This window comes from Orycteropus afer, unplaced genomic scaffold, assembly GCF_000298275.1.
Source record: "Orycteropus afer afer isolate SDZICR_OR568_19922 unplaced genomic scaffold, OryAfe1.0 scaffold00126, whole genome shotgun sequence".
Lineage (NCBI taxonomy): Eukaryota > Metazoa > Chordata > Mammalia > Tubulidentata > Orycteropodidae > Orycteropus > Orycteropus afer.
The window spans coordinates 5,135,892-5,162,254 of record NW_006921713.1 but is presented as its reverse complement, the minus strand read 5'-3'; the positions used below and the strand labels follow the sequence as shown (position 1 = coordinate 5,162,254).

The 26,363-nt window shown below is 36.8% G+C and overlaps 1 protein-coding gene across 1 annotated transcript in view; it reads left to right on the top strand.

Annotated features, from left to right (window-relative positions):
* Positions 1-26,363, top strand: part of PTPRO (protein tyrosine phosphatase receptor type O) — a 159,440-nt gene that overhangs the window by 30,400 nt on the left and 102,677 nt on the right. The window contains exons 3-7 of the mRNA XM_042781480.1: positions 7,862-8,020; positions 13,456-13,608; positions 14,318-14,761; positions 17,249-17,410; positions 20,355-20,551. Of these exons, the coding sequence (XP_042637414.1) occupies positions 7,862-8,020; positions 13,456-13,608; positions 14,318-14,761; positions 17,249-17,410; positions 20,355-20,551 (1,115 nt within the window). The remainder of the gene's footprint in view (positions 1-7,861; positions 8,021-13,455; positions 13,609-14,317; positions 14,762-17,248; positions 17,411-20,354; positions 20,552-26,363) is intronic.

Here is a 26,363-nt window from a genome sequence, read left to right as displayed (position 1 = left end):
AATTTACTCTGTAAATCTTCACCCAAATCAAAATAAAATTTAAAAAAAAATTTTTGAGGAAAGAAAAAGTAGAGTGATATTAGAAGTGGGAGAATAATTTAGAAATCTATGGAAATCTCTCAGGAAACGAAAGATGAAGAGTTGACCTAAGGTGGCAGGTGTAATGGTAGTCACCCTCCTGGACCGGGGTGGCTGCTGCTGGCTACCCATCTCAGTGGCCTATTTGCTTATAGCTGAAGAGTCAAATCAGGTCTCAAATCACCATCTAAACAGAGGGCAGTAGTTCTGACCTGGAACCTCGACTCTATCTTCCATTAGCCCTTTTTCCTGCTCCTGCCTCAGATGTAAGGGCCTAGTCACAAATATCTCTTTCTCAAAAAGACTATTTTAGAAGAGATACATTGCCAAGGCTGGTCACATCAGAAACAAAGCTTACTGATCACTGACCCTGGAACTTCTTTACTTTTTATTCCAGAAAAACAGAATAATCTCAGAATGAACACTTTTATGCAATCAGGACTTACTAAGAGGTACAGGGCTACCTTTGTTGTTTTTAAACACGTTGCTGTACAATTTGTTATTAGTTTCCTATCTGAGATAGTCGTATACGGAAAATTTTTTAAGATCTGTTTGAATGGTTCAAAGATAATAAAAGAGCATGAAATATTCCTCAATTTGAGTATCAGTTTTTTTTTTTGTTTGTTTTTTTTTATTATACGGGGACATGTACTATGTGAGGAAAAATCATTATATTAAGTATACTTATTTATTAAAAGAAAATGAAGAGAATTTAATATTAGGATTCCTAGTTTAAAAATAATGCAGTAAATCTCTGCTTTGTCACACACTCTTTGCTCCTAACACAAACTAAAAAGAAAACCAAAATTGCATTGCCATGTTCAGAAACATGATAGCCAGAAACAGAACAGAAATTCGAGGTGGGGAAGTGGGTTGAAATCATAGCCCTTCTGTGCTCTAGGCTTGGAAGAAGACAACATTGTTTTTGGCCCTAGCATAGTAAGAAGGACTGGAATGCTCCACACAAGATAAGGCACAAAGCCAGGCTCTCTGCTTAGAGCAAAGACTCTTTCAGGTTGAGAAAGAAGGATATACAGATGCCTGGAAGCAGGGGCGCAGACACAGTCTTACTGAGTCTGGTTACCAAAACTCCCAAATAATGTTATAGGCCCTGCTTTTAGACTGGAAGCTCTGATGGGCTTTAAAGAGACAATGGCTGAATTGTCTCAGCAGCAAGGGATAAGCAAGAGATGGGGGATGAAAAGGCATAAATTAGTCTAGACTCTGTATTCCAAAACACATAAATAAATCTATGCTAAAAAATATATATATGCCAAATTAACAATTGTAACACTTCACCTTATGTTGTATATAGCAATCTGACTAAAAATTGACAATGTGTCTATTTATTTATTTGAACATTTTATTGTGGTTTGGGCAAAGGTCTACAGAGCAAGTTAGTTTCCCATTCAGGAATTTATACTCATTTTGTTTCATGATATTAGTTGCAATCCCCTCATTGTAATAGTATTCTTCTCACCGCCTCCCCTAGGTTCCCCATTTCTCTTCACCCATTTTTCCTTCCTCTTCCTGCCCCCTGAGCTTTGTTTTTGGGAAAATGTTGCCCTTTTGGTCTTGTATGGTTGATTTGTCTGAGGAACACATTCCTCACGAATGTTATTTTTCACTTTATAGGCCTATTTGTCGGCTGAAAGCTGATCTCCAGGAATGGATTCAGTTCCAGGTTTGGAGGGTGTCTAAGGGCCATAGTCTTGAGGGTTCCACCAGTGTCTATTAGACCAGGAAGTCTGATCTGTTTCATGATTTTTAATTTTGTTCTACATTTTTCTCCCACTCTGTCCATGGCTTTCTATTGTGATCCCAATCAGAGTGGTTGACACTGGTAAATGGGCACCAGGTAGTTCTTCTGGTCTCTACAATATGTTTGTGATATTCAATGAGATAAATGAAATAATCACATCCATTTAAAAAGAACGGGAAATAATTAAATAAAAATCAGTACCAATAAAACAAAAACATGTAGAATAAACATAACTGAAAATTTTAGGAATGAAAAATATAGTCACTGAAATTAATTTAAAATTTCATTTAAGTAAACTAGGTAAAATTAATTTAATTAGCTAAATTGCAAGCTAATATACTGGAAAACTTCAATAGATGTGATAAATTCTATGCTCATAACAGTTAATGAGAACTAGTAAATTGCAAAATAATACTGTGCAGCTCCATCATAATTGGAAGGAGGCTTACCAATTCAAGAAAAAGAAAGTGGAGGGGATGACAGATGCAATATTTGAAGAAGTGATTACTGAGAATTTTCAAGATTTAAATAATGACATGAATTCATAGATCAGCAGAACATTCCTAAGTACTGAGTAGGAAAATTAAAAATTAAGAACATAAATGGATCAGAGGGGGAATCTAAGTAGGAGATCCTAGATAGAGTGGGAGAATAATGTGGAACAAAACTCAAAATCATTTGGGGAAAAAAAGAGAAAAAGGTCTGATAGAGCCTGATGGAACCACTGAGACTGTGGCCCCTAGCTGCCTTTCAGGTCTGGAATTGAACCCACTCCTGTGGCTTCCAGCCAAACAAAAGACAGGCATAGGAGCTCAACATTTACACTAGGTAGATATGCTCCTTGGAGAGTACAATCAAGGGAGAATAGAAGGACTGTGTATGTGCAGGGATATAGCTCAGGGAGCAGGAGTGCCTGGGAGGGAAAGACACAGGGAAGAGGTAACTATGGGGAGGAAATGGGAGAGGAGCTGTTGCATTGTGGTAAATTGTGGCCAATGTCATGAGACAAAGTGTATGTGAATTGCTGTATGGAAAGTGATTTTGCTCTGTAAACTTTTACCCAAGTCACAGTTTTTTTTAAAAAAAAAAAAGAAGAAAGAAAGAAAAGACTACACATAGATATATTATGGTGAAACTGCAGATTACAAAGGGTATGTAAAAAGCTTTAAATATATCATGAGGAAAAGCATAGTATCTACTAAGGAATAACAATGAGATTGACAGTAGGATTCTCTTCTGCAATAATTGGTGCAAACAGACAATGGGACAGTATCTTTAAAATATTGACGTAAACTCTGTCTACCTAGAATTTTATACTCCGCTAAACTACATCAAGAAAAGATAAAATAAAGGCATTTTCTAATATACAAAATTTGAGAAGATTAACTCCATAACTCTAACTTGAAGAATTGTTCATAGATATGTTTCAGCAAGAAGAATGAATCCAGAGAGAAGGCACAAGATGCAATCTGAAAAATAAAAATAAAGAAAGAAAGATCATGGGAATGTGGTATGTGGCAAAGGGTACATTACAAATTAGTTGAAGAAGATGGAAAAACAATCTATGAAATAGACAAAAGAACCAAACAACTAATTCTGAGGAGAGGGAAGCTGAGTAGCCAAAAATAATCAACCTCCTTCATGAATCAGAAATGAAAACAAAGAGATATAATTCACACCTCTCAGAGTGGCAGATAAGACTGATAAAAGCAAATATTGCAGAACTTGAAGAAAAAAGAAGCGTCATATGCTGCTGAAAGATGTGTAAACTCCACAATCCAGCAATTGCAACCTAAGGGAAAAAAAATCTCAAAACATTTATTACAGCATTATTTGTAAGAGTGAATGATTGAAAGCAACCTATCAACCAACAGAATAACAAACTGCACAGTATATGTAATTATAAAACGGAAAATGAAAAAATATATATATGTGTATATGGATGGGAAAATCTCCAAAGCAATGTTAAGTGATAAAACTAAACTGCAGAACAATATGTATATTTTACCATTAGTATAATATTTTTAACTATGAGAAATATTACTCCATATACACATTGGATGCCCACAAACATACAAGTAAAAAATCATGCATTGGAAGATATACATCACATTTAGGATAATGATGTAGCTGAGGCCATAGTGAGAGGATAATGGAAACCGGGTAAATTACATGGGGTGTTTCAACTATATTTTGTAATGCTTCATTTCTTTGGAAAATAAAAAACACTTGAGGCCAAAAGAGTAATAAATAAACATAATAAATTATTTACATTTTCTAGTAATTCCATTTCTCTGTCCATTCAGCTTTGTTCCTAAGACAAGAAAGGGAAGTACATGGGCAGATTACAGGGAAAGAAATAATGAATTAGATCAGGATTTAACCTTACCATCACTCAACAGTACTGCTCTGGTTTATGCCTTATCACTTAATTTCTAAAAAGAAAATTCATGAGGGAAGTAAAATGGAGAGATAATAAAATATTTTTAGAGTATACATTTGAGTTCTACTGAAAAGAGTATTTCTGGAATTGAATATATTGTCATAATTCCTTGGCATAAACTTTAGAATTTACAGCTGATCTGGATCATTTACACTGAGGTGAAAGGAAACATATAAAATAAACTGTAAGTACACATTTTAATAATTCTCTTAGTTTGAGTAACTTGTAGTAGCAGCAAAAAAATAAATAAATAAATCAAAATAAATGATCTGTTCTCTAATCCTCATGTTAAGGGGCTCTGGTGGCATAGTGAGTGAGGCATTTGGCTCCTGACCAGAAGGTGTGTGGTTTAAACTCACTAGCTGCTTCACTGGAGGAAAATAAGGCAATCTACTTCCATAAAAATGTACAGCCTTGGAAACCTAATGGGGGTCACTCCAAGTCAGAATCGACTTGATGGCAGTGGGTTTGATTTGGTTTTTAATCCTCATGAATCTCTTGAATTTCAAATTTTGACCATGGCTTTGATGCACAGACTTCATGCTTTAGGGTATGAAAGGTTGCATAGACCTCTAACTTCTCTTTTCGGAAGACAAAACCCTGGTGAGGATATGAAACAAGAATGCAACAGTGGAAGATGTACTGCTCTGTGGCGGCCTTTTGCTATTAGCTTTCATTTTCATTGTCTTAGATCCAAGGTCAACAGGTGATCTGGATAGACGCCATGAGTTAGAAATTAGGCTGCATTGAAAGAAAGAAATTCAAACAGTTCAAAACTTCTTTGGGATTAATAGAAATACTCAAACCTTCAGGGTTTTATTTGTTTACCTGAAACAGGAGTAAGTTCACTCTGTAAGTGTTACTTTTAAGTAGAAAGACCAGAGATGAAACAAAGACAAAATATAAACTTTCAACCAGAGAATAGAGCACATAATCCACAGAGACATGATCACAACACATGCTGCAATCTGAAGGTCTTATTTCATAGGTATTGGCCTGGTTTTTGAGAAAATTCCAGGAAAAATCAAAGTTTAACGTGTAGCTTCAAACATTTCTGGATGTGTACAATCAAATAGGTAAGGCCCTTAAAAACTAGCAAGTGGCCATCCAAGGTACAAAAATAGCTCTCTATTCACCAGGAGGGAGCTCCCGTAGCATAGTACCTAAGGCATTTTGACTGCCAACCAGAAGGCTGGAGGTTCAAACCCACCAGCCACTCTGTGGAAGGAAGATTGGGCTATCTACTTCTATAGAGATACCACCTCGGAAACCCAAGGAGGGGTCACTATGAGTCAGATCTGACTCAGCAGCAGTGAGTTTGGTTTGGTTTTGTATTCACCTGGAGTAACAGAGTAAGAAGGAAAGTCAGAAATTGGAAGAGGCAGCCAGTTGAAAGTCTGGTTACCTCCATAAATAAATGCCTCCTTTACCACAGGTCCAGAGGAGCTACATGGTGCTCAGCTACCATTACTGAAAGTTTTGATCAAAGATTTGAGAGAAGAATCCTGGTCAAAATGGGAAAACAAAACAAAACAAAAAAAACTGCAGAACAGAATTTCAAATTTTCATGGAATTCAAACTTTGGAGGCTGGATGAAGCCCAAAACTATTGCTCTGAGATAATTTTTAAACTTTAAGCCAAAAATTAGTGAAAAATATTTGCCCTGAGAATTTTGCTCTTTTAAAGAACTATCTATATGAGATTAAATCGACAACAGCAACTCAAAAGTTTAGATAGGACATTTACAGGGCAGTGAGTTTATGTTAATGGGGGAGGGAAAATTCAGAAAAGTAGGGTGAGAATGTTTGTTCAACTTGAAGAATGTTATCAATGTCACTGAGTTGTTCATGTAGACATAGTTGAAATGTTGTATGGCTGTGTATATTTTCACCAAAAATAAAAGAAAGAATAAGAAAGACGAATTCATGACCTTGAGATCAGAACTAGATGGTGGCCAGCTACCAACACCAACCCCTCAGAAAGGGATCAAAATTGGAGATCCTGGATAAAGTGAGAGAAAAAATGTGGAACAAAATTCAAAAACACAAAAATGACCAGAATTACTGATCAAACAGAGACTGGCGGAACCCCTGAGACTATGGAGCAGGGTTCTTCTTCTGGCCTGGAACTGGACTTACTCCCATGGATTAGCTCTCAGCCAAACAGTAGAAAGGCCTACACACAGAACACTTATCCCATGGAGATGCACTCACCTACCCTAGGGAGATGCACCTCTTAGATCAATCAACCTTGAGACACCAGAAGGTATTTTCATAGAGGGAAAGCTGGGCAGACAAGAATGCATACATAAGGGCACAAGGAGGGGTTGGTCACAGGGAGGAGATGATGGAAGGGCTTTTTGTTGGTGAGATTGTAATCAGGGCCATGAAACTAAATGTGCATGAACTGTCGAGAGTAAAATGAATCTGCTTTGTAAATTTGCACCCAAATCACAATTAAAAAAAAAATTTAAAGAATAGATAAGGCCCTTAAGGATAAAAATGAAATATATTTGGCTATGGATTGAGATAAGGCAGGTACTCAATAAGTATTTGTTAAATGAACAAATATAAAATTTGACTTTTGTTAAAAGTTAATTTTTTTTTTGTTATTGACACTTAAATTTTAAAAGTGTAAAATTTTACCAAAAACTTTTACTTTAGTTTAGCCTATAGATGATATCCAAAACTTTGAATCAAAATTATTTTTTCCATAATAAAATAGTTGACTGGAAACCAATTTATTTAAAAGATTTTCTGGAACAAAACTACTGTAAATGAAATTTTTCCAATAACTCCTTCAGAAAGAGGGGGGAGCTATGTCTTTACAAAAGTTTGCTAGAGAGTGGGACATGGAGAAGATGTAAGCATCTATCAGTTACAGTAAAAAAAAAAAAAAATGAATATTTAAAAATATTGTGATGAATTAACAAGTAAAAAAGATTTTTTTTTTAATTCCTGCATATAAAGTGTTAAGTAAACCACCATAAACTATAATTTACGCAATATGAGATGGTTTGCAATCTTGTATTTAACACAGAATAATAAATGCTAAACTTATAAAGAAATAAACGACTAGAATAATATTTATCCTTTGTTACAGTCAAAATTTATTTTCTATTACTGTTCTCTTAAGAATATCAAATTTTCTTGGCATGGAGAAAAGAAAAATGAGCTTAGGAATCTGGTGATATGGACTCTGCCACGTACTTTATAAATTACTTTTGACAAGTAATTTAAAGATTCTGATTTATCAGTATTTTATCTGTTGAATGAAGCTATTAAGATTTTTTTTTTCTTCCTGGATCTCAAGATAATTGCCAAAGGCAACTGGAAAAAAAGGGAAGAAAGAAAAAAAGAGAGAAAGTTCTCTGAAAGACAGAAAACACCATATAAAATGTGCTTCTTCAATTACTGCTAGAGCAGACACTCTCAATCCATGAGCACTGAGGAGTTTAGTGCTCACAGAGAAAAAAAAAAAATGTGACATTCTAATCAATGTAACCCTTGGTACTCCGAAGCATTAATTATTGCCTTTGCCTTCTCCTTCCCCTTTCTCCATACACTTCCCTTCTTTAGAACCTCTACCTGTAACCAGTGTTTCAATATATGATTACAAACCTTCTCCTGAAACAGGAGTGCTGTTTGAGATTCATTACCCTGAAAAATATAATGTTTTCACAAGAGTGAACATAAGCTACTGGGAAGGCAAAGACTTCCGGACAATGCTCTATAAAGGTAAGAAACAAAAAGAAGGCTGAATACGTTATGGCTGACTCTTATTATATGACTTGTGCAAAATGTTCTTCCTTCTTGCTCTAAAGAGGTTTTGTAATTCACTATTTGAGCAATAAATGAACCATTAAAAAGAGTTATTGATCCATGAAAATCTTGTTACGAGTTTTAGGACATCTGGTTCATTAGCTTAGTCATATGTCATGTAAAGAGCATGAGAAATACTTAAATGATTATCACTTTTATGCTATTCTTGCTAAAGGTAACATCTCTGGTTCAGGAAATCAATTCAATTTACTTAGGCGTTTAACTGGGACCTCAGGTGGAGTAGTGCCTAAGGCATTTGACTGCTAACCAGAAGGCTGGTTGTTCAGACCCACCAGCCACTCCTCAGAAGGGAGATTGGGCTATCTACTTTCATAGCAATACCCCCTCGGAAACCCAAGGAGGGGTCACTATGAGTCGGATTCAGCTCGACAGCAGTGAATTTGATTTTTTGGAGTTTTGTACATATTTAGCTGTATGACAAACTAAATAATTGTAATACAAAAATTGGTTTCACTGTTTTGACTGGCTAGATGGGGGCCCTGTGGAGGAGGAGAGAAGAGGGCCCAGGGGAATTAATTATTCAAATTATTCCAAAGAATCAAGTCGATCTCTCTAAGTAGATTATGTGTGCACACACTTATATATGTGAGAGAGAGACAGACAGACAAGACAGGCAGGCAAACACAGAGAGAGATGAAGAGAAACAGAGATAATGAAAGAACTCATCTTCACTGGGAGGAATCGAAGTGAAGGAACTTGAATACTGTCAAGACAAACATCTCTGCAGGGCTGTTGACTAGTTTTAACTGGAAACATAATGGTGGAGAATGGGCACTGAAGCACATGAAACCAGTTGCTGTCAAGCTGATTCCAACCCATGGAGACTCCATGTGTTTCAGAATGGCCCTCCGTAGGATTTTCAATGGTGGTGATCTTCTGGAAGTAGATCACCAGGCCTTTCTTCTAAGGCACCTCTGGGTGAACTCAAGTCTCCAGCCTGTCAGTTAGCAACTGAGTGAATTAACTATTTAGATGAACCAGGGACCCCACTGCTACACATAGGACATGGTATCCAGAAAAGCATTATTTTGACTTGCTGCATATATAAACTCCCTTCTTCAGTACATCTTTTAAAACATATATGGTGAATTTAAGAATTTTTAGAAATTCAGGTAACATAAACATAGGCTCCACAAATTTTTGTATTCTTTATTTTGAATAAAAACAGACTTCCTGAAAATTATTAAGTAGGACCTTATTTGTTTATTGATCACATGCAAATATGAGCTCATGAATGATTGAAAAGCAATCATAGAAATTCTGGTTAAGAAACGTGAAGTTAAAAATACATTAAATAATATGCTCTCATTTTTTAAGTCAATTTTTTTTTAAATTTTTTATTCAGTAAGTGAAACTTTCCATTTCTTTTCTCTGGTTTATTTTTAACTTGGATTAGATTTTTAATTTTATTGTTTTCTTCTTTAATGTTTTCCAAGTTGCATCCAGATTTTTATCTATTCTTTCTTCAAGTAGGTCCTGTCTGTCAATTGGCGGAAATATCAGTCTAATTTTCAAAGAAGCTAATTTTTCAAGTGAGCCTTAGTGAGAGGATTTCTTGTAAAATCACTTTTTCTACATCTTAAGATGGTAAAATACCTTAGGTTTTTTATCTTAAATCTAATGGTAAGCATAAGCAAAATCTCGAGAATTTCTGCATGTTGTCTTCTCCATTGTTGCTTCTCATTTTAACTTGTGCCACATCAACAAATGAAGGTCCCAAAAGCTTTATTGCATCCACATTATGGTTGATTCTACTTTGAAGAGACAGCTCTTCCCTAGTTGTATTTTAGTGCTTTCCAACCTGAGCGCCTCATCTTCTGGCACTGTAATAGGCAATGTTCCAAGGCTATCCATAATGTTTTCACTGGCAGATTTTTTTCAGAAGTAGATTGCCAGGTCCTTCTTCCTAGTCTGTCTTAGTCTGGAAGCTTTGCTGAAATCTGTCTACCATGGGTGACCTTGCTGATATTTGAAGTATCAGTAGCATAGCTTCCAGCACCATAGCAACATGCAAGTCACCACAGTACAACAAACTGACACACAAGTCATGGAAGAAATAGCTGCAAATACCCATTAGTAATTGGAATGTGGAATGTGTCAAGTGTGAATCAAGGAAAATCAGAAGTTTTCAGAAATGAAATGCAACACTTGAAGATCACTATCCTGGTTATTAGCAAGCTGAAATGGACTGGTATAGCCATTTTGAATAGGGCAATATTATGGCCTACCATGCCAGGAACAACAAATTGAAGAGGAATGGCATCACATTCGTTGTCAAAAAGAACATTTCAAGATCTATGCTAAACTACAGTGCTGTCAGTGATAGGATAATATCCCTATCCCTACAAGGAAAACCAGCTAATACAATTATTATCAAATTATGCAACAACTACTAATGCCAAAGTTGAAGAAATTGAAGACTTCAATCAACTTCTGTAGTCTGAATTTGATCATGCATGCAATCAGGATGCATTGATATTTACTGGTGATTGAAATGAGGAAGTTGGAAACAAGCAAAAAGGATCAGTAGTTGGAAAATACAGCACTGGTGACAGTAACAAAACCAGAGATTGCATGATAGAATTTTTCAAGACCAATGACATATTTATTGCAAATATCTTTCTTTTTAGCTACAAAAATGGTAACTACACAGGTAGATCTTGTTGGATGGAATACATAAGAAACAAATCAACTACATCTGTGGAAAGAGACAATGGAGTTAGTCAGAACAAGGCCAGTTCATCAATATGAAAGTTCAAGTTGAAGCTGAAGAAAATTGAAACAAGTCCTCGAGAGCCAAACTAGGATCCTGAATGTATCCAGCCTGAATTTAGAGACCATCTCAAGATCTGATATTTAAAAAAATAATAAAGAATCAATATATGACACTTTGAACACTAACGACCAAAGACCAAATGAGTTGTGGGATGACATCAGGATATTATATATAAAGAAAGCAAAAAGTCATTAAAAAGGACAGAAAGAAAAGACCAAAGTGGATGTCAGAAGAGACTCTGAAATTTGCTTTTACATGGAGAGTAACTTAAGTGAATGGAAGAAATGATGAAGTAAAAGAGCTGAACAGAAGATTTCAAAGAGTGCTTGGAGAATAAAATATTTTACTTTTAATATATTATAACAAAATGTGCAAAGACTTTGAGTTAGAAAATTAAAAGGAAAGAACACATTTGGCATTTCTCAACTGAAAGAACTGAAGAAAAAAATTCAAGCCTCAAGTTGCAATATTGCAGGATTCTATGGGCAAAGTGTTGAACACCTCAGGAAAAATCAAGAGAATATAGAAGGAATACACAGAAGTCACTGTGCAAAAAGAATTGGTCAACATTCAATCATTTCAGGAGGTAACATATGATCAAGAACCATTTGTACTGAAGGAAGAAGTCTAAGCTGCACTGAAGGCACTGATGAAAAATAAGGCTCCAGGAAGTGAAAGAATACCAACTGAAATGTTTCAACACATAGTTGCAACATTGGGAATGCTCACTCATCTATGCCAAGACATTTGGAAAACTGCCACCTGGCCCACCCACTGGAAGAGATCAATATTTTTGCTCATTCCCAAGAAAGGTGATCCAATGGAATGTAAAAATTATCAAGTATCATTAATATCACACACTAGTAAATTTTTGCTGAAGATTATTCAAAAATGTTTGCAGCAGTTACAGGGAATGCCAGAAATTCAAGCTGGATTGAGAAGATGATGTGGAAAGAGGAATATCACTGTTGATATCAGGTAGATCTTGGCTGAAAGAAGAGAATATCAGACATTTTCCTGTATTTTTTTTATTATGCAAAGGCATTTGATTGTGTGGATCACAATAAATTACAGATAGCATTGTGAAGAATAGGAGTTTCATTGTGCCATGTGGAACCTAGACCAAAAGATAGTCATTCAAACAGAACAATGGGATACTACATGGTTGAAAATCAGAAAAGCCTCAGGGTTATATACTTATTCCATCTGTATGCTGAGCAAATAACCTGAGAAGAACCTGGACTATATGAAGAAGAATACAACATCAGGATTGGAGGAAGACTCATTAACAACCTGCAGTATGCAGATGACACAACCTTGCTTGCTGAAAATGAAGGAGCTCTGGGTTCATTACTCATGGGAGCAGCAGTCACAAAATCAAATGACAATTCATTGGACAAACCTGCTGCAAAAGACCTCTTTAAAGTGTTAAAAAGCAAAGATGTCACTTTAAGGACTAAGGTGTACCTGATTCAAACCATGTTGTTGTTGTTATTTGCCCTCTAGTCGGACCCGACTCATAGTGACCCCTCTTTGGGTTTCCGAGGCAGTATCACTACAGAAGTAGATTGCCCAACCTTCCTTCTGAGGAATGGCTGGTGGACTTGAACCACCAGCCTTCTGATTAGCAGTCAAGTGCCTTAGGCACTACGCTACCAGAGCTCCTGACTCAAACCATAGTATTTTCAATTGCCTACTATGCATGAGAAATCTGAAGAATGAATAAGGAAGATAGAAGAATTGATGTATTTAGTTACAGAGTTGGCAGAGAATATTGAATATATCATGGACTACCAGAAGAACGAGCAAATCTGTCTTGGGAGAAGTACATAGAATGTCCCTTAGAAGCCAATATGATAAGACTTCATCTCATGTACTTTGGACCTGTTATCAGAAGGGACTAGTCCCTAGAGAAGGACATCATGCTTAGTAAAATAAAGGGTCAGCAAAAAAGAGAAAGACCGTCAAGGAGATGGATTGACACAGTGGCTGCAACAATGGGCTCAAACATAGCAGTGATTGTGAGGATGGAGCAGGACCAGGCAGTGTTTCTTTTTGTTGTACACAGGGTCACTATGAATTAGAAGGGACTCAATGATACTTGCCTGCTAACCAGACGGCTGGCGGTTCAAACCCACCAGCCACTCCTCGGAAGGAAGGTTGGGCAATCCTACTTCCGTAGTGATACTGCCTCGGAAACCCAAGGAGGGGTCGCTATGAGTCGGGGCCGACTCGACAGCACATAACAACAACAACAACAACAACAATGACACCAAACAACAGCCATCTTCTCCACCTAGTACTAAAAGTTCCTATAATAAAATATAAAGTCCAGTTATCCCCAGTCTCCACAAGGGTTCTGGCCTCTCAAATTGAGTTTCCGGATCTAAACTTTCATCTCTAAATTTCTACCAAATTTTTATTACTGACCATGCCAGAAGTTGAAGGAAATATTATCTTATGTATATTTAATTGTAACTAAGTTTAGAATTTCCTAGAAATGTTTGACTCTTAGAAACTATATTTTTAATATAATTGATTTTTCTCTTCACAGATTTTTTTAAGGGAAAAACAGTATTCAATCACTGGCTACCAGGAATATGTTATAATAATATCACCTTTCAGCTGGTATCTGAGGCAACTTTTAACAAAAGTACTCTTGTGGAATATAGTGGTGTCAGTCATGAACCGAAACAGCATAGAACTGGTGAGTTTTCTGAAGAATCAAATATATAGTTTTAAAAACAAATAACATATGTGTAAAGTTATATGACAGCACAAAGGGAAGAGAGACAAATTTTTATTAGAAGTCCATGGAAGAGACAACATTTGAGCTGGTATATGAAGGATAGGAAGAAAATATTTCAAGAAGAGACAATGCATTATGTTCATAATTTTCTATCTCTAGAAGAATATGCTCCCATAATTTATATTTTATATGTCTCATTTTACAGAGATGAGATGTGAAGCCATTATTTCCAACATATATGTGAATGTCTCTAAAGGCAACTCATATAGGCTACTTCCTACTATGCAACTATGTCACATGGACTCTTAAGAACACTATCTTTGCTTTTTTGTGTGAGCAAGATCCAAGGACATTTAAAATAAAAAAAGAGTATTACAAGCAGAGGAATATTTGCAAAAAACTGTGCTACAGAAGTAGTCAAAGTACTCTTGACAAGCACAATATCACAAGTATTTGAAGTGTTATGGTGATATGTTAATAGATACACATCAGCCACTAAAAGCTAAAAGTATGTCTTTTTTAAATTACAGTTGTTCTTTATAAATTTGACTATATATTAGAAGTAAAATTAAACTTTATTTTGTGATTCTGCGTGTGCATTTGACTCATTAATTTTCACTATAGTAGAGTTTAAAATACTTCTAAATGAAAATTCTTTCTCTTACAGCCCCTTATCCACCCCGAAATATTTCAGTTCGTATTGTGAACTTAAACAAAAACAATTGGGAAGAACAGAGTGGCAGTTTCCCAGAGGAATCATTCATGAGATCACAAGATTCAATGGGAAAAGACAAACTCTTCCATTTTACTGATGAAATTCCTGAAATACCCTCCGGCAACATTTCTTCTGGTTGGCCTGATTTTAACAGTAGTGACTTCGAAACTACATCTCAGCCATATTGGTGGGACAGTGCATCTGCAACCCCTGAAAGTGAAGATGAATTTGTCAGCGTACTTCCCATGAAATACGAAAATAATAACACACTCAGTGAGACTGAGAAATCCACACCATCCTCTTTCACTTTTTCCCCTGTTCAAATGATATTGAGCTGGTTACCACCAAAGCCACCCACTGCCTTTGATGGCTTCCACATTTACATAGAAAGAGAAGGTAAAGCAATAACAAATGGTATGCTGAAAGAGAACTGAAATGTTTTTAAAATGTGAGTTTAGAAAGACAGACTGATGATGGTGGTCAGTTGATACTTAAAGAAAAATGGTAAAGAGAGGGAAGAATTTAATTGAGTATCCAATACAGACTCATACTAAAAAATAAAAATATATAAATTGGATCAAAATTAGAAGATTTGGGTAGTTCATAAATTGCAAGTACTGGAAGCTCTGCACATTTCATTACCCAACACCTCACATACTCCAGGCCACTGAGAAACACCTTAAAATTGGGAAGATAGAGAAGTAAAGCTCTTACCATCACAAACAATAAATGTCCTGGAGAACTTTTCTGTTTTCCTGTACACAAATTTGTAACGCATGCAGCACATCATCTTTTAGTAAAATGGCTATTTCCGCAATAAAAGGCGATTTCCACTGTGTCCTTCCTATCTAGTTAACCTTACTCCCCCTGAGGTGTGTGTCTCTGGAACCAGCACCACTCACATTTTCCCTAAGAGGAGCTCTAGATAAACAGAAAGTACACAGCATATGCTACTTTTGCTATGGCTATTTAATTTTATCTTATATTCATTAATCCAGCATCTGAGCTCAGTCTTTATATTTTTAGCACACTAATTTATTAAAGCAAGGAGGTCTGGTGGCACAATGCCTAAGGCATTTGACTGTTAACTAGAAGGTTGGTAGTTCAAACCCATCAGGCACTCCACGGAGGAAGATGAGGCAATGCACTTCCCTAAAGATTTACAGCCACTCCTCGGAAGGAAGGTTGGGCAATCCTACTTCCGTAGTGATACTGCCTCAGAAAGCCAAGGAGGGGTCACTATGAGTTGGGGGCCGACTCGACGGCACATAACAACAACAACAAAGATTTACCGCCTCGGAAACCGAGTTGGGGTTGCTATGAGTTGCATTCGAGTAGATGGCAGCGAGAGTTCTATTTATTAAAGCGGGGTCATGGCATGTAGCATATCTGGGTCATAGATTATATTTGAATTGTTGGCTTGGTAAGTTTTTATGGTTATTTGCTTTATTTTTACAATAACATACTTCATTTTATACTTGCCAGTTTAGTAGTTTAGATTGTCAAGATATCAAAATTTGAAGTTCAAATGATAGCCTTATTTTCAGGGTATCCTTAATTTAGGATCATTAGTCTCCTATATGACAAATTGTTTACCCCTATTTTATTTAAAACGTGATACAAAAATCTGTGAGTTCCTCAGATTTGACTTAACTCTCAGCCAAATGATGGACAGGCCTACAAGCTGAACACCTGCAGCAGGAACATGCACTCGTCAGAACAATCTACCATGGGAGATCAGAAGGGCAGCATTTGCACTGGTAGAAAGGTGGAGAGGCAGGAATGCATAGACAAGAGGGCCACAGGGGAAAAGGGTAACCACAGGGAGGAAGGAAGTGGGAAGAAAGCTGTTACACTACGGGAAGTGTAACCAGTGTCACCAAAAAAAAAAAAATTTCCATGGCTCCTCTAAACTAAATTGAGCAATCAACCAAACCCAAATATTATATGGAATTGAAGTCCTTTGTCATTTCTAATTATTTGAGTCAAAAGTCTGAATATTTGCCTGGAATTTCTTATAGAAAAAGTTACCCTATTCTGTCTTTCATTCTTCTATTCCTCAATATATTCTATGGAAAATAGGGTCTTTGTAACTCAGAATGTTCTTTTACTGCCTATTTCCATGGAAATCCAGCATCACTTTTATCTGACCGCAGTGTATTCTTTTAAAGGAGATAGTAGGCATCAATTGATGGTAATGACTTTAAATGAAATAATAAGCAACAGGAGATGAACTTTGAAGCAACACAAAATCGTTCTTATTTTTTAAAGTTTCTGGAAGCAAAAAGATGAAGAAAAAATATTAAAAGTGTCAGAAAATATACCCAGAAATATTCCTGACTAAAAATATTTCAATATTTTTAAAGCACTTCTAGATATGCAATGCTACCACAAAGAAGTTATAAGATATTCAGTACTGGTTATTTGTTATTCCTTATGTCCTGAGATTAGTAGCTCAGCTAGTGCTACCTACTCCTAATACTCTGCTTGTATTGTGTGAGCATAAATATATTAGGTAACGTTTACAAATATAGCCAGTATATACTAATCTCTAATTTTATTGATTTGGACAATATGTTTTAAGTTGGTTATTTAATATTGTGAAAAACAATTTGAACTCATGTCCATCCATGCGTTATAGTACCTTTGTTTAAAAGTATAATTGAACTTAACAAAAGGAAAGAAGTAATATAAAAATATGTATTTTTTAAAAATTGATTTGACAGTCTTGAAAACTCTATGGGGCAGTTTTTTCTACTCTGTCCTATAGGGTCACTGTGAGTCAAAATAGACTGTATGGTAGTGGGTTTGGTTTTGGTTATAGCAGGGCCCTTTCAGGTGTCAATTCATTCATACATATTCTCTTTTTTATATATGATTTAGAAAACTTTACTGACTATTTGACAGTGGGTGAAGAAGCACATGAATTTATTGCTGAACTCAAGGAGCCTGGGAAATATAAATTATCTGTGACAACCTTTAGTTCCTCAGGATCTTGTGAAACTCGAAAAAGTCAGTCAGCAAAGTCACTCAGCTTTTATATCAGTAAGTATCAAAGAGATTATTTTGCACTTACAGAGAAGCTAGAACAATGAAACACTTGAGATTAATGATACCTAAGTGTCAATTATTCATCAAAGCTTAGGGAGAATTCTTCAAGGTCAGGAGATGCTGGGATGCAGGAGGTTTTTGACAGCAGAGGAAATATATGTATGTTTGATAGTAGGAAAACTACCCAGGGATTTATCTTGAGTACTTTTTATTATTGTCATAATTGAACATTTATTAACCTTTTCATGACCCGTGGGACATATAGTGCCTACCCACATTTTCTTCCTCTGGGGTTTATTAGACAGCTGCCTTCCCACTGACAATGTATGCAGCCATCAGAAGGGGACTTGTATAACTGTTTGAAACAGAAAAAAAATGAGCATGTGCTGCAAATTATTGTTTTTACAGAGTATTGGCAGAAGTGATGCATCCTGGAGACATGATTTGCAAAATTTTTGTCTCTTTTGGCTCTTTTATTAGGAGATAAGCCTTATATTTCCAGCTTCCTACATGTTATTTGAAATTTGCCTTTCTCATAGTGATTCCATGTTCATGCAAATACTGCATTTTCAAGCACCCTGAACTGTATATGCCTGTCAAGGGATCAACAAGCAGTACAGAGTTCCCAGGGACTTATGTGCCCCACTAATCTAACCCTGCCCCCAGTGCAGATGGACATATATGGCCTACATAATATCACCCCCAGAGTTCAGAGTAACAAATATACCCCCCATATAATCCTACCCCAGAGTCAAGAGGGACATACGTGTGCCACACAATATGTATCAAAATCCACATTTCATAACAAAAATTTAGAAATGCTCTTTTATTCAGCATGCCTTCCATTAATGAAAACACATGGTGTAAAAAAAAATTCAAAGAAGAAAATAATTGGCTCATGAAAGGGTTAAACTGATCATCAACCCAAAGTTGCACCACTAATAATGAGCAAAACTGACTGGTAAACCTCACTCTCTTATCTCCAAGTCAATTCTCAGTACATTATTAGAACTCAAAAGACAGATACAGATTCAGTGCAGTTATACCCAGGTGGAGAAGATAAAACTAGAGGGTACTAAAAGCCCAGTATCAAGTCTTAGGGTAGCTCCTACTGATTCTAGGAGGGATATCATTAGCAGAGTAATAGATAACCTCCAGAGGCTGCACAAATAGTGCATTTCTCTGTAATATTTCAGTTAATTAAACTCACTATATTTACTTTAAATTTGAGGCCAAAGATCAGTTGCCTTGTTTATTGGGATTTAGATGTGCCTCTGATTAACAGAAAGAAACACCAAAAGGCAATGGATAATAATTAAACTCAGAAAAGGATGACCACCCTACACCCTATTGCCTTCTCCAAAGGTAAAATATCAGCTTTGAGGGGAGGAAATAAATGGAGGGAAGAGGAAAGCAGAAGACAGGTCAATTTATTTAGCAGCTTACATATGTTGAAAAAGTCCCATGCAACATTTTTACTTAAGAAACCAAAAATGTCACCACCTCATAAAGGATTAGAAAATACCTTAGGCAAATAGTAAGTATATTCATTCATAAGTGCTTTGTTGTCTTTCATGTATGGGGGATATTTGGTGTTAGATCATTTGAGATGGAGAACTAACTATTCAGTTCTCCCCGTGAGACCCAGGATGTCGTCATTTAGTCCCAGGTGCTTATTAGCTCTGTAACACTGGGCAGGTCATTCATGTCACTGGGCCTCAGTTTCCACATCAGTAATATAAAGCATTGCATCTCTAAAGTTCTTTTCAATTCTAACAGTTGATGATTTGCCCACTTGACAGATGCAATGATTGAGATTCAGAGAAGTTAGATTAGGCCAAAGTTGCAGCACTAATAATGAACAAAGCTGACTCCTAGACCCACTCTCTTATCTCCAGACCAACTCTTTCCACTGTCTTAGAGTATTCCAGCAAGACTGAAGCAGAGGTTAAGAGCATGGATTTTGGAACCAGACATCCAGTATTTGGATCTCAGCACCATTTAACCTATCGCTGCCTAAGTTTCCTCATCTAAAAGTGTGCTTGATAATAGTACCTATCCCATAGGCTTGTTATGAAAATTAAAGGACTAAAATATGTGAATATGTTTCTCCCCAACAGAGTCACTTGCTTTTTTTCTTTTCTTAAGTTCCAACCCAGGAATATAGCTTTCCTATTAGAAAGTGAGAAATGCATTCTTAAGCGAATAAAAAGAAGTTACACATCTGCATTTCAACAGGGAATTTGGGGTAGCTAATAATCACCTTGACATTTCTTGAGTCCTTACTAAGTGTCAGGCACTGTGCTAATAACCACTTCAGAAACCTAAGAGAACAAAGCTAATGGTGCCACTTCTATGGAGATATTTTATAATGAGAAACCCACCTGGTGTCCTTCAAATTATCACCCAGGTTCTATAACTGAGCCAGCCTGTTGCCTATTTCTTCCCTAATACAGACAGCCTGCCTCTTTGATCCTGCTGTTGCCGAATTTAATAAATTCTTACATTATTGTTCTAGAGGCTAATTTGAATCTCAAAGAAATTGTTTCAAGAACCCAAAGATCCTAATAGGAAAGGCATTATAAACACTGATGAAATGCCACACTGGCACACCCATTCTTTATTAAAAGAGAAGTAAATTCTCTTTAGGTGAGCAGTTACCAGAATAATCTCAGATGCACATGATAAATGAAATGGGGCACTTTCTCTCAGGAGCACTGTTTTGTTGTTGCTGCTGCTGTTAAGGTCAGTGGCAGGGTCGTGGATTTGAGGGCTGGAGCTAGGTAGAGAATCTATAGGACAGATGGTCTGGCTGCCAGTCTTATATTGACTCTCTCTGTAAGGGCAAAGGAAAGCAACATGATTTTTATAACTAGAATCTTTTATTTCAACCAACCCAGTTTCAAACTTCACTTGTGCTCTGATTTAAAATTTGCAGGTCCTGCAGGAGAGTGGATTGAAGAATTAACTGAGAAGCCCCAGCACGTGACTGTCCATATTCTAAGCTCAACCACTGCCTTGATGTCCTGGACATCTTCCCTAGAGAACTACAACAGCACAATTGTGTCTGTGGTGTCGCTGACCTGTCAGAAACAAAAGGAGAGCCAGAGACTTGAAAAGCAGTACTGCACTCAGGTAAAGAATGGAAACGCAGACAGGCACACTCATTTTACGAAGCACAGCCAAATAGGGGCAACAGACAGACACAACTGCAAGAAGCCCGAGTTGAGGTCGCCTTGGGTGGCTGCAATGTAACCAATAGTCAGAAGAGGAGCCAGGAAGTGAGCGTAACGGCACTTCTGATGACACTGCCATTTTCTTTTCCCTTAAGGGGAATTGCCAATATCCAGGGCCATGTTCCTTTTATTTTCATTTGTTTAGTCACAAGCGTATACTGAGAACCCGCCATGTGTCTAAGTGACAAAAACAGTTAAGCACTCAATTACTAGCTGAAAGGCTGATAGTTTGAACACAACCAGAGATGCCTTGGAAGATAAGCTTGGTTATCTCCTTTTGAAAGGCCACTGCCTTGAAGATGACATGAAGCAGTTCTACTGCACACATGGAATCACCATGAGTCAGAGTTACAGGGCAACTAACTAACAAAAACAGTAACACCATGTACAGGTCCTACAAGAAATGTTCAAGAACTGGAAAATTTTTTAAAGGTCCTGCTTTTTCAGAGCTCATAATCTAGTGAGAAAAATGGATAATGAACACATAAGTATTGCAAGTATAGAATAAGACTAAGACTAAAAGTAACTGATCAGGAGCTCATAGAAAGGAGGAGGTGGGCAAGAGTAATATGGATTGGGAGTTTTATGGTGGAACTGTGTTGATATGTTGAAGTCCTAACCCCTGTGTCTAGGAATTTGGCCCTGTTTGGAAATGTGTTTTTTCTTTTGTTATGCTAATTAAGTCAAATTAGAGCAGGGTGAGTTTTAATCCCTTCTGAGTGATATCTTATAAGTAGGGAAAAAAGATATGGAGAGACATGGACAAAGGGAACACACCACTTGAGGATACCTCTATAAGCCAAGGAATGCCAAGAGACTCCTAGGATGCCAGAATCAAACATAGACAAGGAATGGGCTTTTCCTAGAACAGACAGAGTCTAGCCCTGCTGAAGCCCTGAATCCAGACTCCCAGCTACCAAACCCAAGACAAGAAATCTGTGTCTTTACTCCACACTCCTGTAGTGTTTTTGTTACAGCAGCACTGGGAAAGTAAAATGGGGGATGGAGGTTTGGAAACTGAGCTGAAAAGCTTCCCAGAGAAGACAACTAGGCAGAGAATTGGGAGTGGGGGGGAGATTTTATATTTCTCTCCTTTTTCTATTTCCTTATTTTTGTTCTAATTTTCTAAGTAATGCATTCTCAGTGGAAAAAAAAAAAATCAAAACTTAATTTTGTATATAAAGTAAAAAACTCCCCCCCCTCAACAATACCAACTGAGAAGAGTTTTGAAGGTTAAGTAGGAGTTAGCTGAGTAGAAAAGACAATGCGGGGCCAGTGGACACAATGTGCAAATCTACAGTTATGAGGAGCCGGTGAATGAATCACATACCCACTGAATTTCATTCAATCCTGCAAGAAATTGTAAACCATGAGACTGAGAGAGCAGTGAGCTCTCAGGCGTCCTAATATCCATGGGAAGCCTGGGGCCTAATTTGTTAAAGCTGACATTATTGTTTCATGAGATTAGTCTAATGATTCTTGGTGTCTTAATACACAGTGTTTTCTTCCCTAAAAGTCAAAATTTTAAATTATTAATTCATGTAAAGCACACTGGAAATACACCACTCAAAATGCTCAATTTGCTATAGGAAGACTATTTGGGATGTTTCCATTCCTCCCAGGAATATTAGGTACTTAGCAGGGAGAACTTTTTAATTGATAAAATGAATTCAAGAATCATAAGCCTTTGCATCACTTGAAAGTGTTTTAGCAATGCTGAGAATGAGACCTTACTTGAGGAGGAGGCTACCCCTTGGCCTGAATTAAATTAAGAAGTACATATGCTGAACGAATTAAGAAATAATCATAGCTCACTGTGCTGCTTATTAGCTCCCTTCCCTGAGCATATCAAAAACAGTATGCAGAACTCAACTCTTCCAAGGTACAGTTCTTACTCATCTTTTGCATAGAAGCTAAATACTAAAGTTATAGATACTTTAAATCATAAATGAGCCAGAAAAAGTTGGTCGAAGTGCACTTTGACAAAACCTTCTTGAAATGCAAACATAAACTGCTAGGGATTGTAGGCAGGGAGGTCAGTATTAGCTGCTAACTGAAAGTGCACCCAGAGATGCCTCAGAAAAAAAGGTGTGGGAATCTACTTCCACAAAAAACAGCCATTGAAACCCTATGGAGTACAGTTCTACTCTGATACATGTGAGGTCACCCCGAGTCAGAATTGACTCAACAGCAACTTGGTTTAGTGTTGGTTTTAGTGCAAGAATTAGTTCACTGTGCTAGACATTATCTCATGTATCACTAGAACTTTTTGAGGACTATGTTATTTTCAGGAGCTCTGGTAGCATAGTGCCTAAGGCACTTGACTGCTAACCAGAAGGCTGGCGGTTCAAACCCACCAGCCACTCCTCAGAGGGAAGGTTGGGCAATCTACTTTCATAGTGATACTGCCTCAGAAACCCAAGAAGGGGTCGCCATGTGTCGAGTCTGACTCGACCGCACATAACCACAACAAAAGTTTATGTTTAAAATAAGAATGATTCCAGAAGGGAAACACATTCATAATTACTCATAATGTTTCAATATTTTATAGTCTCACTTACCCTACCTATCACCTCGTTCTCCCTCCTGACTGCACCAGAGGTTTATTGCTTTATATATTGCCTTGATGATCCATAAGATTCTCTGCTAATGTCCTTACTCTACCCTACAAGTCATTGATCATGTGTGACTGTTTGCCAGATGGGTCCTGTGTGAGTTGCTAGAAATAAGAACAAATTAAACCTGGGCCCTAATTTTATGAAGCTTGGAGTCTGGCCTTGGAGTATTTAGGTACATTGTACACATTAATTTGAATTTGCTCTCATCATATATTTGTTCTTCATGTTTGTGTGTTGCTTTGTGTGAGTTTGTATGTGAATGTTTGTGGTAAAGAAAGTTTTCTGATGTATCCCTTCTAACAGTCAGTGTAGTATTATTCAATAATAAAAATAATAATGACTTTGAAGATAAAATCAGTAGTTAAAGGATTCAGTCAGTTCTTCAAAGTAAATGTGCTCTCAGAATTCTCTCTGAAGATTCATCCTAGGGTTTCCAAGGTTATAAATGATAAATTTCAGAATTAGGAAACATCGTATGTATGTATGTATATTCACTTTTTTATGTGATCTGTCTTGTCCATAAATATTTTGTGACAAATTACAGGAATGCATAACTAAATCATAAAGAATTATCAATCAATCTTTTAGCATTAAATATGAAGAAATGTTAGATCCAACAGGTCAAATACTTAAGGGCCTATCCTAAGTCACACAACTCGTTAGTATCAAAGCTGAGACCAGGACCGAAGTGATCAAGTGTTCTGACTCCCAGGCCAGTGCATTTCTGTTGGATTGCATGTGCTACTCTAGGGCAGGGTCAACCTTACTGCCCATCTTGCTAGAATCCAGAGGAGTGATTAAAACTCCATAATTAGACTTGGATTTTAGACCTGATTTTGACAGCCACTGATTATGAGACCCTTGGCAACAATATTCAGCTCTATAAATCTTGTATCTTAATTTGTAATATACCAAACCCATTCCATCAAGTCAAGTCCAACTCACAGCAATCGAATAAGACAGAGTAGAACTGTTCCCCAGGGTTTCCAAGACTGTAAATCTTTACGGAAGCAGATTGTCACATCTTTCTCCCTCAGAGCAACTGGTGGGTTCAAACCACAGATCTTTCAGTGAGCAGCTGAGCACTTTACCCACTGAGCCACCAGGGCTCCTCAATCTGTAATATCCTACTTCACAGAAAACATATCCTACCTCACATGGTTGTAATAAAGATAAAAGAGCTTGGTGATTTAATGCAGGACCTGAAGCAGAGTAATAGTAATAAGTGTGCAAGTTGTGTTGGCTTTTATTATTACACAGACCTAATTGGATGATTTTTGAATCAAGGGAAAGAGATAGAGAGGTTGTTAGAGGTCCTCTGTAGAAACATCTGAGTAATTGCAATAGGACCTGTCACTGTTGTCTAATTCAACCTCATTATTTAATGATTTATCATATGTTTCTTCCAGCGTACATCTGCTAATACATCTTTCCTCCTATTTCTTTAGCTGAGAAGGAATAGGACTGGTTGCTAGTTGGAGAGACATTGGAATGAATTGGATTCTCTAGAACAGAGACTAAGCCAATCAGGAATGGGAAAGAAGAAAGACTGGAATGAAAAGATGGGATGGAAACTGGGGAGAAGGGTGTGAACTGACCCTGTAGAGAATAAAATGGATATTGTTTAGTATGCAGCATGCAAGAGCATGTCTCCTTCCTACCTCCAATCCACCCAACAAAGAGGTCTAGTATAAATAAAAAGGCATGGAAGGATTAAAGTGTAGACATTGTCTGAAATTGCGGGGGGGGGGAGGCAAAATTGTCTATTAATATTTGTTACCAAGGCAATTCATTTACAGTAGCATTGCACTCATTTTTTTTTTATAGTGTGGTGTATTAAAAAAAAATTTAAAATTTTCCCAGGATGAATTTATTATGATGGCATATTTAAAAGGTTCCAGGTAGTCACTGGATTACTTAGAATCAATTACTACCTAAGATATTATCAAGCTAAAAGAACTTTAATATCACTCTGAAATATTCTTTAAGTCCTGTGTTATTTTAAAATTCTAAAATGTGTAAAGTGAGTAGTTAGTGAGCTAAGTGTCAGCATTTATAGTTACGGTAGTATGTCTACAATCTATTAAGTTTAAAAGTTTGAAGCCATGTTGATAATATAATGCCTATATGGTTCGATATTATATTATTTGTAAATAATTTATTATTGTTGTTGAGAATATACTCAGCAAACATCAATTCAACCGTTTCTATATGTACAATCCAGTGACGTTGATTACATTCTTCAAATCGTGCAATTATTTTCACCTTACCTGAGTTGTTCCTCTTCCATTAACATAAATTCCTGTTCCCTAAGATTCCTATCTAATTTGTCAACTTGCTATTGTCACTTTGTTCCCATATAAATAGTTTCTAAAAGAGCATAATGCTCAAGGTAGACATGTATTACTTGTTGTTGTTGTTATGTGCCATGGAGTCTGACCCGACTTATGGTGACCCCTCCTTGGGTTTCTGAGGCAGTATCACTATGGAAGTAGATTGCCCAATCTTTCTTCCAAGGAGTGACTAGTGGGCTTGAACTGCCAGCCTTCTGGTTAGCAGTCAAGTGCTGTAGGCACTACACTACCAGAGCTCCTACATGTATTTACTAGTTAACCTAAACTCCTGTTTAGTTTTAAGAAGACTTCAGGAGATATTTTTGGTTTAACTTTTAAAGATTAGCTCAGGGCAGTAGCTTCAGGAGTTCATCCAGCCCCTTTGGCTCCAGAAAGTCTGGAGTCCATGAGAATTTTAAAGTTTGTTCTGCATTTTCCCCCTTTTGATCTGAGCAATATTATATCATTTATGTATATATGTATAGAGGAAGGTCTGGAAGAATACCTACCAAAACTGTGTTATTTATTGGAAGAGGACAGAAATCAGTTTACTTCAGTTGCTTTTCTGTTGTGTGAACAATTTTTACAATGATCACATATTAGTTTTATCACCTAAAATGTATTTCAAAAAAATAAAATGTATTGTTGAGTTACGGTATAACATACATATTGTTATTCACGTTGTTGTTGTTGTTATGTGCCGTCGAGTCAGCCCTGACTCATAGCGACCCCTCCTTGGGTTTCCGAGGCAGTATCACTA